This window comes from Danio rerio, chromosome 6 (assembly GCF_049306965.1).
Source record: "Danio rerio strain Tuebingen ecotype United States chromosome 6, GRCz12tu, whole genome shotgun sequence".
Taxonomy (NCBI): domain Eukaryota; kingdom Metazoa; phylum Chordata; class Actinopteri; order Cypriniformes; family Danionidae; genus Danio; species Danio rerio.
The window spans coordinates 31,762,030-31,775,118 of NC_133181.1; the positions used below are offsets into that span (position 1 = coordinate 31,762,030).

At 37.4% G+C, this 13,089-nt stretch overlaps 1 protein-coding gene across 1 annotated transcript in view; it reads right to left on the minus strand.

Annotated features, from left to right (window-relative positions):
• Nucleotides 1-13,089, minus strand: part of nme7 (NME/NM23 family member 7) — a 60,868-nt gene that overhangs the window by 30,454 nt on the left and 17,325 nt on the right. The window contains 1 exon segment of the mRNA NM_130929.2: nucleotides 612-676. Within this exon segment, the coding sequence (NP_571004.2) occupies nucleotides 612-676 (65 nt within the window).

Below are 13,089 nucleotides of genomic sequence, written 5' to 3' on the forward strand. Positions count from 1 at the left end.
CACATTCAATATGAATAAATTAATAATTTTGTATTTCTGACTTAAAAATGGAGCATTTGAAAGAGCTGTCCAACACACTGGAAATAAAAATCTCCAGACCCACCATTCTAACACACCATTATAACGGTCTGACTTTCTTTTTATAAAGCCCTAACCACACAAGCTTTCTAATAGTAACAAAACCTTCATTGATCTGCTCTAGCCCAGGGGCATCCTCTGGACACTATTTTCAGCAGTGTCATGTGACAGAGATAAAGCCCTGTAATTGGCCAGCAGAGAACTCATTTGGAGATGTGGGAGGCCACTGATCTGGTCACAGATTGCATGGTCGATGATGGGGTCAGTTTACACCAAAGGGAAAACATAATTGTGTTTGCCCTTGGTTCATAGACGGACTTTGATTTTTTTTTAAGCTGGTCTAATAACCATAAAATGGGTTTATGTTTCATTTAGGAAGTTAACTAAAATGAATAACTGGAACATACAGCTAATGTACATGTTAGAAACAAGCACATACAAAAACAGGGAATTAGCTCTAACGTACAGTTCAATTCTTATAGGCAACACTGGCTAAAACAGAAATATAATACAAACCTAACTAAAATACTTACCATATGTAGGGCAGATATCTCGAACCCATTTTCTATGATTGATTTAAGGATCTTTCCTGTCAATGCTGTAAAAAAATAAAACTTTCTAAATGAAAGATGTTCACTTTAGACTTAGTTTTCAAGATTTCATGAATTTTCCACACATTGAGCATATATGAACGTGCACTGTATTAGCAAAAGTTTTGGCAAACCGCTCATTTAATTCAGGTGTTCCATATTTTCATATTTACATGTCTAAAATCAAGCATCTAGGCATACAGACTGCTTCTACAAATATTTGTGGAAAAAAATGGGTTACTATCAGAAGTTCAGTGAATCCAAGAATTCAATCTCAAGCACAGTAAGTAGAGAGCTTCATAGATTGGGTTTCCATGGCTGAGCAGCTGCATCCAATCCTTACATCACCAAATGCAATGGTATAACACACTCTGCCAGTGGACTCTAGAGCAGTGGACACGTGTTCTCTATAGTGACGAATTTGCTGTCTGGCTATCTAATGGTCGATTCTGAGTTTGGTGGTTGCCAGAGGAACATTACTATATTGAAGACTTGAATAAGTTTGATGTGGAGAAATTTGACTGGCCTGTACAGAGTCCTGACCTCTTAGGACACAAATATTTCACAAAAAATGAAAATTGGTTGTTTTTGCGTTTTTTCGAGCGGATTCATTCTTCCATAAATTTTGAAGCTATGTCACGGCAATTAGATCCTTGCGTGAATTCCAGCATGTAGACTGGATGTCTGTACCGGCGGGTACAATGTGATGTCTTTGAAATTTCAGCATTAATTCATGAGAAAGACTTCCAAGTCTTTCCAGACCAGCAATCAGCACCACACTGCACGTGCCACACTGCAGTTAAAGTTGACAAATTAAGAATTTGGCAATTAATTTGATTACTTATGTCCATGTAAACATTGGGTGTACTCGCACTATGTACAGTTGCCTTGAACCGGGCCAAAGTCTTCCCAGACGGCCCGCACATACATTTCATTTAGGCCTGGGCACCCTTGGGCATGCCTGGGAACGCTTATGACAGTTTGCGTTCATTGAACAGTAAGAATGATTAACAAATCCATATGAAACAGCCCCTTAAAAGTCATGTCTTGCTTTCAGTTTTGGGCTTAGGCGCGTTTTGCACTCACACACAAGCATACCGCGCCAAAGCCCAAGTGAACCTGAGCCCAATTCAGCGCACTCAAACTTCTCAAATAAGCCGTGAAATGGGCCTGAGCACAGTTTGTATAGCATAGAGTGAGTAGGCCCTCAGTCACTGTCTTTCTCCCCCTGCATCTGTGTGTGTTGTTTTGCCTCTTTGAAAATCGGTGCATGCTCGAACAGAAAACTCCCATTTTTATGCAAACCCTTCCCTCTTTCCCTCCCCTGACACTCCCATCTAAAAAAAAAGCTGGACTCACCCACTTTCCAGACTTTTTTCAAACTAGGGTTGTAAAAACACCCTGCAGAGACAGGGGGGTTTCATAGCCCTTTAATACACTTTATTACACTGGCTGACCGGAATACTTGATTCTGATTGGTCAGTTGCTATATTCTAAGGTAAGTTATTCTCAGATAACAAACACTGAATCTAATAAAACAAGCATGTCTTATTAGACGTCACATACACATTCGTACTTTCACAGCATCATCGTTTTTCACAGTTTGGAGCCATCTTGTTACTAAATAAAAGGTAGGTTTGTGCATGCTCCATTCAGCTGTTTTTGTTTCTTTCAGCTTTGTCTATATTTAAAGAATTAATAAACTATTACATCTCAGAACAATGTTTCATAACAAAGTACATCTTAGTGGTTGTTTTCCTAGAACAAAACCCTTTTGTCTAATACAAAAACCCTACACTCCACGTCTTCCATTTTTCTGCGAAAAGAACCACTTGGATGTATTTCACATATATCCTAACAGATTAAAAAATAAATAATTACAAACAGAATATTAAATGGAAATTTAAAGTCAAGTTAAAATTTATATTTATATTTATAACATTATATATATATGTATATATTTATTATTTAGTATATATATATAGTATATATATATATATACTATATATATATATAATATATATATATATATATATATATATATATATATATATATATATATATATATATATATATATATATATATGGTACTATATATATATATAGTATATATATATATATATATATATATATATATATATATATATAGTATATTTAGTATATATATAATATATAGTATATATATATTATTTAAACATCACAAGTTTCATTAAAAAGTTTATATTTCAATTTTGAAAAAAATAACACTCCTATTAGGACAGCAAAGCAAGTGCAAGGTTTATTCATATGCTTATGGAAACACAATCTGGACTTCTAAGAGCTTATGGAAACACAATCTGGACTTCTAAGAGCAAACTAATAATTAGAAGGGAGTGTAATGATTAAGGAGTTGGATGCTAGCACAAAGATTTGAAGTTCAATACTAAGTAACAGTAATCTAGGAAATCACATGATCCTGCTCGATCGACTATGTGCCCTTGCTCTAGGGTGAGTGTCCTTGCAGTTAAAGAACTATATGTTGTTAAGTGGCAAGTAAGACTTTTGACCTTCTGTTAACCAATATGATCACGTCAAGTTAAAGGCCAACAAACAGTTCACAAGATCATGAAGGAGTGACTTCAAAGAAGAGACTTTGCTCTAAATAACACGAGAGTGAATCTCTACATCCACTCCTCTGGGCTGAGAGCCAAGAGATTATATTAATAAAAGGCACAGTGGGGAATGTTTCCATCAGAACTGATTTAAGGGTTTATGGTTTCAATATTAGTGGAGTAAGCAGTACCAAAACACACTGACACTTATTTTTCCAGAGCACATTATTAACAATCAATCAGAGTATATAACATAGTTCTGTCAAAAAAAATGTAATCCTCATAATACACTTAGGGAGCTACTTACACTTAAGAGGAGCTACATACACATTTCTGAAAACCAAATAACTGTAAATGAAGGAAATGTTGAGAATTCTTATTCTAGAATTCTAAAATTCTTATTCCAGAATTCTAAAATGTATTTATTCTATTGTATTGCTTATGCTGTCCAACTGTCAATAGCCCCTTTCACACATACAGATCTTTGCAGAAAATGACCAGCTAATTGAAGTGAATTTTGATTATTTGGCAATTTTCCAGAATGACAAGTCGTAACATTACCATTAAATTGTAGAACTGCTGTGCATGAACAGTATATTGTAGAATTTACCGGTAAAGTTGTTCTGGTAATTTTGCAACAATCAAACATTGTTAGTGTGTGAAAGAGGCTATTTTAGGTTAAAAAAAACAAAACAACAACATTGCTCTAAAAGACTATATTTATTTCTTGCTTTGCCTGGAAATCAAACCCACAACCTTGGGTGTCAAGCTTTATTGTTTAAGCTACAGAAAGGCATTATGGGTATGAAGTGCAGACCAAACTTTCTGCACAGTCTGACACAAAGAAATTTAATTAGCTAGTTTTCTTTAATATGTTTAAAAAGAAAACATAAATATGCTAAAATTAATCAAATGTGTTTTAAATCTTATTTAAATAGCTGAAAAGAGCAAAAACAGTTCAATGTAAAGGCTGACATTGGCTTTTACAGAATTAGCTTAGCCTACAGCGAACAAAGCTTGGGGACTACAAAAAAATACATCTGGGTTAATGAGATGATAAACCATTCAGGTTTCATGCATACACACTGCCTAGCAAAAGGAATTGGCCAGAGGTGCTGCATTGTTATAGCAGAGAAAGGTGAAATGCCGTCCAAGTGCTGCTATTTCCACAGATCTTGTTCTGTTTCTGTATTTGGACTTCCAAAGGACAGACACAAAGAGAGAAGTGCTTACAATTTTATTTTAATTATGTTCAAGAGAATTATAAGAAAAAGATATAGCTAGAATTTAAAAAAGGACAGCTTCCAGAACCTCTCCCTGTTCAGTGCTGTATTCAGCTAAAACTCCTCTAAGGAGGAGCAGCTTCAACCATAATAGAAAAAGCTGTGGATTGTGAGCCACTACCTGTATTTTTATTTGTTAAAATTGATCTATTACAAGCATAGTTTATTGATATGTTGTTGCGAGGAGGTAAACAAGGATATACAAAAATGGGAAATGCTGTTTGGCGCTGTTAACAATTTAGCTACAAATTCATATTTATCCTGTAAACAGCATGCAGTTTCTCTCTAATCAGCCACTGTCCCTGCGTTACATCTCAAATAACAAACTCGCAAAAGATATATGAATGTTTCATATAACTTACACATGCTTATAACCTGAATATATATATATATATATATATATATATATATATATATATATATATATATATATATATATATATATATATATATGAAAGACTGTAGTAGACTGAGTACTGCAGGCATAAATTTCAGCTGTTGTTTCTCTCTGATAAAGGCTCAAACTGAGACGGCTAAAACTGATTTATATTTTTTTGCGTCCCGCACACGTGTATGCTCCGGAACATTGCATAGCCCTCGCCATGGCTGACGCAGATGCTGATGCACACCTCTCAAAAAATGTAACTACACTAGCTATGTTTCCATCCACCTATTTTTATGCGCATTTTGCATTTGCGCATAAAAAAACGGTTGATGGAAACGCCATGATGCGCATAAATATTGAAAATGCGCATAAAAAAACGTATGCGCATAACCGAGTATTTCAACGGGCATGTCAGAAACGCAAGTAATTTATTAAATGAAGAAAAGATTGACACAGCCTCTCCTACCACAGCAAATTATGTCTTTACTGTTGATATTTGGCGCCAGTTAATCAGGATGTGACGATTTTGTTCGCTTTGCACATCTTTTATGTGATAATCCAGTTTTGCACATAAAGGTCATTCGCATATTTGGATGGAAAAATAGCTAATGTTCAAAAAAAAAAACACCCACGAAGAAACTTGACACAGAGGAACATTTAAACCTACTGCCAGCTAACATTTCGGAAGTGTTATTGTAGAGCAAAACAAACAGCACGCAGAAGTATAAATGCACAGCTACATGCAAGGCAGTTTCCATGGGTCACACCGATCATTCGACGCAGAATTAAAAACCAACCAAATCAGAGCCTCTTGAGGGCGGGCCTTTCAGAGAAACTAGGAAACCTGACAGTCGTTTCATGTGAGCAGAGTAGCTGTATATAATTAAAGTAAGGTATTTGAAATAAATAACGTAATTCTTTTACAAATGAAGCATGAGCACACATTGCTTCGCACCCCATAAACACAACCAAGCCTTAAAAATACACTCTGGACAACCCCTTTAAAATAAATTAGAGAGAAAAGATCAAATGGCGTTCACACAGAGCCCTCTGACAGATTACATCTCATTTGTACAATAATAAATGCCCTAGAGAACTTTCCCTTAGCCACGTAAATGACATGTTCACACCCAAAAGCTCCCTTGGCACCACTGCTGACCCTAAAGGTTCAGACTCAGACACCATCAAGCCTGTTGCTAGGCAATGCTATCAGCACTGCCTGGCAACACAGTTGTCTATTCCAGTCATGAGTCGGTTCAAAACAAAGCAGACTGATTTTTCTATCAGCTGATGTCTTTTAGCTTAAAATGATGAACTGACTGAATGACAAATAAATTCTGAAACATTAAACTTAAAGTGACTTTTCTACTGGCCGAAAAAATCTGTCGACAAAAGTCTAATATCATTAATCTCAGATGCTTTCATCTACAACTAACTTTACCGTTATAGACTTTGAACCACAAGACGTGAATCTCAGGAACACATTAATGAACAGTGCCAAAAGTTTAAGCCATTTTACTCTTAAAGTAACATGACCTTGAGGACAACATTAACCTAGTATGCAGTGTGAAGTGTATAGATTTAGCTTGTTATCATTGTAATATATTAAAGGAACAGTGAAAGTTGGAGAGTAAAAATGCACTACAAACTAGATATGACCCTATACATAGGGACAATAGGACAATAGGCTTGAGTAAATTATTAGCCATTTATTATATTATGCTGCTTGTTTGAATATATGCCTGGCATAAGGAAACATGACCTTTACCTTACCTACAGATACAGTATGCACTGTCACTCCGCATGCTATATAACATAACAAAGCAAGGTCACACAGGACAAAAGTAGCAGATTTCTGTTCAGTTCAAAAGTCATTTTTTTGTTAGTTTTTTGGATATCATTATGTGCATTCAGCAAAAAAATAAAAACATTAAACCAGTCAAAAGATACAGAAAATATACATAGAATAATAAGATTATAAACATATTTCTGTGGCTGCTGAAAATTCAATGCATCATAGGAATACGTTGCATTTTAAACATTAATAACAGTGATTGAAACTTAAAAAACTCTTTTTAAAAATTACTTTTTTCTTTACTTTATACCTGTATAGCTGCTTGTTAATGGGGTGCTTCAGAATGTAATTTTAAGGCTTGGTTGTGTTTATAAGATGCAAAGCAATGTGTGCTCATGTTTCACTTGTAGAAAATCACATTATTTTTTTCATATATCTTACTTTGAAATTGAATATATACAGATTCTCTACTAACATGAAAATGACTGACATATTTCCTAGGCCCGCCCTCAATTGACTCTGATTGATCATCAAACATAATGTGCTGTGATTCGCAGATCGGCTCCACATCACCAGTAAAGAGTCACACCTCCACATGCACACGCTTTGATTTTGCTGCGTAAATAGTGTCAATCAGAGTAGCTGTGAGCAGTATCTGTTTGAGCCTTAATCAGACAGAAAATGAAAAAGATGAACCTTTGTGCCAGTTCTCTAAAATAAAATCTAATAAGTGTCTGTAACGAGTGAAAATAGGGTGAGGCTCCTTTAAGAGAGAATCGCCATTTCGTGTGTGTCTGTGTGTGTGTGTGTGTGTGTGTGTGTGTGTGTGTGTGTGTGTGTGTGTGTGTGTGTGTGTGTGTGTGTGTGTGTGTGTGTGAGTGTGTGTGTGTAAACAGTCTGTAGACGCATGTAATATGAGAACTACATGAGTACGGGCCCAATACTTATTTTTCTTTTTCCCTAATGCTCAAATTAAGTTATTTTTCTGTAATATAAAGTGACACTGTTGACAGAAGAATAAAGAGCAAGATGTGGGATTCGACCCTTGTGAGTTAGGAGAGCTATCTTTTTTTTTTTTTTACCAAACTCAATGTGTTGTCTTTCGCATATATTCGGAAAAAAGCATGTGTAGGTAATATGAAACGTTCACACATCTTTTGTGAGTTCATTAACTAAGATTTACAATGAAGAGAAAGCTTCCACATAGAGAGACACTGCAGCGCAGTGATAAAGATTGTGTGTATTTACAGTGGTTTGAGGGATAAATATGAATTTGTAGCTAAATTGTTAGCATTGCCAAACAGCAGTTCCTGTTGTTTACATCCTTGCTACAACATACAATTAACGCTTGACACTGTGATCAATTTTAACAAATTAAAAATACTTACAGGTTTTGGCTCACAATCTACAGCTTCTGCTTGTTGGAGCTGTTACTTGAATGAGTTTTAAGCCGAATCCAGCACTGAACTGGGAGAGATTCTGGAAGCTCTCCTTTGTCAAATGCTAGCTGTATATTTTTTATTATTCTCTGCAGCATAATTAAAATTAAATTGTAATCACTTCTCTTTTTGTGTCATGTCTTTTGGAAACCCAACTACAGAAACAGAACCAGCTCTGTCGAGATAGCAGCATTTGGATGGCATTTTAGCTTTGTCTGAAAAAATGAACAGAGCTGTTGCTGCATAATCTGCGTAATAACAGCCTTGTCAGGGCCGGAGTGGGACACCTTTTCAGCCCTGGAGTTTCAAGCCTCAGACCGGCCCACCTCAGTTCACGACTGACTATATTAAAATAAGGTCATTTCCAAATCAGTTTCTAATTACACTATCACGTCTTTTTTTTTTTTTTTTTTGAGAAAACAGCTGCTTTAGAACTTTTAATGTTCAACAACCCTAACAGTATTATATGTCTTAACAATAAAAATAATAAGTTACCCTTACGAGGATCGAACCCGGGTCTACCGCGTCGTAATCTAACGTGCTAACCGCTAGACCACAATAGCTGTGTTTATGAAGGAGACACAACTGAGTTTTATAATCATTAAAATAGGTGAAAAGAGAAGAGTTGCGGTAAAATAATGAATAAAAAGGCTGTGGTCAAGTAAATAAATAAATTTAAAAAGTGTGACTGCTGAGAGCAACAGATTCTGCAGCTAGGGACACCGGCCCTCGCGGCCGAAAAACGGACCGGCCCACCGGGAATTCTCCCGGTCCTCCCGATTAGCCAATCCGGGCCTGAGCCTTGTACCAGCTCTCTCAGCAGGAACTTTCATTACTGGCTATTTTTATTTACTTCTTTTGCAAACCTGGTCGCCTTCAACCCACCAATCAAAAAAGAGATCAAAGATGCAATCCTCTTTAAATCACTGGTTTCCAGCAGTTATGCGGGAGGTCTAGCGAACAGACGCACTGCAGGAGTGTGGGTGTTTGATTGTTTGAAAACTGACTAATAGAGGGTTGACACAATAACAGGCCAAATGAAGCTATACTTGAGCTAAAAGTGTGACCAGTGACTTCATATTTCCTTTATATTTCAATAAGTCAATCTTCATAACCCTGCGTAACGTTTTTGTTAATCTTAGAGTTCCAATTAGGTGTGTTCAATATGTTTCATGTTGGATAATATCATAAGGTGTTTAAAGAGCCAGCTCTAAGTGGATGAAAACATCCAGCTGAGGGTTAAATTTTAAAATGCACCTTGTTTAAAAATATTGAGTATTTTATAAAAGATTAGACTCAGAGTCAATTAAAAGATTCGTAGTTCGCCTGGATCTTTTGCCTGTTCAAATCAAACTATACCAAATATGAACTGCCGGATCTGGTAAAACGTGAATGCGCCTTTCCCTTCAGACATTAGCGGAGTGCGAGGGATCACGAGATTGATCTTGACGCGAAGATTACTATTACTAAGAGATGGCTAGACACGTAGCTGTGGGAATAAAGGGTTAAAGTTCATTTTTATAACACCACCACAATATAGCCAACCATGTGCTGTGTTTGTTACTGACATGTTATTGTTTGAGTGATACAATAACCTACATTGCAGTGCGGGATTCACCGGCTGTTTGTTATTAAAGGAAGGATCAGCAAAGTCTACTGATATATGGGACTTTGTCAGTAACTGTTACACAGTTTGTTTCTTTGTCCTCCAGATCCTGTAAGTATTTCTCCTTACTACACAAGCTGTAATTGAGATTAATATGGTTGCCTCGTTTTCTTTAGTTTGCAAAATAGGTATTTAATAGCGTGTTGTCACTTGTAATTGCTCTGCACAGCTTGTAATCACATATCCCTTATAGATCAGTGCTTGTGATGTATCCCTCAAGTTAAATCTGTATGGGGAATTTACATATTTCGTCCATAACCACAGTGAAAACTTGATGCATGAAGCAGAGACTGGGGATGCAGGGGTGGACTTACCCATCACCCAAGTTGAGCACACTGAGGTAGTTTGCAGGCTCTGCAGTGGCAAAGCAGCAGGGGGTGGATGAGATTCACCCTGTTTATCTTAGGTCTCTGGATGTTGTGGGGCTGTCTTAGCAGACACGTCTCTACATTATCGCATGGAGGTTCATTTTTAAGCAGGAGGACTGGAGGATGTGCTCCAACTATAGGAGGATCACACTCCTCAGCCTCCCTGGGAAAGTCTATGCCAGGGTACTGAAGAGGAGGATCCGGCCGATGGTTGAACCTAGCATACAGGAGGAAAAATGGACCAGCTCTATACCTTCACCAGGGTGCTCGAGGGTTCATGGGAGTATGCCCAACCAGTCCAAATGTGTTTTTTGGACTTGGAGAAGGTATTTGACCGTGTGCCACATGGCATTCTGTTTTGGGTGCTCTGGGGTGTATGGGGTCAGAGATGCTCTGTTAAGGGATGTCTCATCCTTGTATGAACAGAGTAGGAGTTTGCATTGCTGGCAATAAGTCACACTTGTTTCTAATCCATGTTGGAATCAGGCCTTTTGCCACCAATTCAGTTTATAATTTTTATGGACAGAATTTCAATGGGGTGGTTTGCTGCCGATTATGTGATGTGGCTGGGATAAGAATCAGCACTTCCAAGTCTGAGGCCATAGTGCTCCACCGGAAAAAGGTGGTTTGCCATCTCCAGGTTGGAAAAACGACCTTAACCTAGGTGGAAGAGTTAAAGTATCTTTGGGTTTTGTTTACGATTGAGAGAAGGACAGAACGTAAGATTGACAGAAGGATTGGTGCAGCAGCAGCAGCAGTAATGCGGTCAATGTGCTGGTTTGTTGTGGTAAAGAAGGAGCTGAGCCGAAAGGCAAAGCTCTCAATTTACCGGTCTATCTACGTTCCAACTCTCACTTATGGTCATGAGTTTTGGGTCATGACCCAAAGGACAAGATCTTGGATACAAGAGGCCGAAATGAGTTTTCTTCGCAGGGTGGCACTGCGCACGCTTAGGGTGAGGAGCTTTGTCACCTGGGAGTAGAGCCGATGCTCCACCACATCGATAGAACTCAGCTAAGGTGGCTCAGGCATCTGTTTCAGATGCCTCCTGGACACCTACCTAGGGAGGAGTTTCAGGCATGTTCCACTGGGAGGACTTCTTGGGGAAGACCCAGAACATGCTGGAGGGACTATGTCATTCGGCTGGCCTGGAAACGCCTAGGGATCTTCCCCGAAGAGCTAAAGGAAGTGTCTGGGGAGAGGGAAGTTGCGGTTCCGTGACCCGGAAAAGCGGTAAAAAATGAATGAATGAATGAACAATATTAATTACCCTTATGTCATTCCAATCCCCTTTAAGAGAGACCTCTCAAAGAGACCTTCGATCATCTTGAGATTACAGATTATAATATTTTTGATGAAATCAGAGAGCTCCCTCATCCTCCATAAACAGCCATGGTCAAAAAATTTTCAAAATGAAATTTCCATTTCAAAATGGAACTTAAAACATCTTCAAAACTTTCCATGTGACTAGAGCAGTTCAACTGTAATCAAATAAAGCTCTGAGAACACTTTTGTGGATAAAAAATCTGTATTAAAATAACTTTGCTCACCAATGTTTTCTATATCAGATCAGTATGCACATTTACTATGGGCAATACGACACTTGCATGTTGCACTGCTGTTGACATCATACTGGCCGTAATTGTGCATCCTGTCAACCTGATGTACTGTAGGATAGAAAATATAGGCAGAGTTTTTTTTAGAGTACAAATGTGTTTTTGGTGCTTCGTATAATGCGGCTGAACCACTGAAGTGACATGAAATGTTTATTGGTTCCTTTTCTGGACTGGAGTGTTTTGGGACCATTGCTGTTTATGGAGTATTTGAGAGCTCTCAAATATCCTCTAAAATATCTTAATTTGTGTTCTGACAGGACTTAGGGGATTGGAAAGACATGAGAGTAAATAATTAAAAGAGAATTTTTATTTTAGAGTGACCTAACCCTTAAAATATTGTACGAACTGATAATTTTGTTTCCCACTCATTCACGAAAACCAAACTGTATGTCCAAATGTCCTAAAAAGAAACAGTTAGCTTAAAGCATTAGTATGCAGTATACAATCAACATCTGAAGCTATAGAAAGCAGTTTTTTATACTCATGCAATATGACAAGAAAGTTTTAAAGCATGCATTTTTTTGTATGCGTGTTCAGGACTGATGGGATATTCTGTTGTTCAGGTTCTGGTGTGTATGTGTGTGTACGTGCAACATTCCCTCCAGGTTAATCAGCCTACAGCAATGTACAAAATCAACTTGGGGCCTGCTTAGTCCACGAGCACTATGTGAAATATCTACCTCAGCCCTATCGAGAGGATTTGAGATTTCACAGGTCAGTGCCCTGGCGGCATGCTCCATGAACAGGGATCAGGAGATGGATTTGGACAAATCCAGAGCGAAGGCTTGAATAAGAGTACGAACTGGCTTTGGGGGTTTTATACTCATCAACATATAACTAGCAATATAACGGTACGCCAAGAGGGGATGGAGAGAGTTATATAAGCAGAAGACAATCACGGAAGGACCAAAGGACTCTGAAGTAGCCCCATTGTTAGTTTAACTGCTCCTTTCATTCATGAGAACTGCACTTCTGCATTTTTGAAAAAGAAGTTTTAAACATTTAAACAATAAAATAACAATAAATAACCCTAAATTGCACAACAGATATCGCAAACCATAAAGCATTGTGCAATTTGCAATGAAATGGCTATTAATCAACAGCAAAACATTATTTTAACCTTAAAGTGCTGTACAGAATATAAATAGCCAGGAATGTCTGAATGTAATCAGATTTACTGAGCGCAGGTTATTTGTATGCTTATTTTACTTCCAGTAAAATCAAATGTAAAACTAGGTTAAATATCAAAACAATCTATCCAGTTGTAAAATACTATTG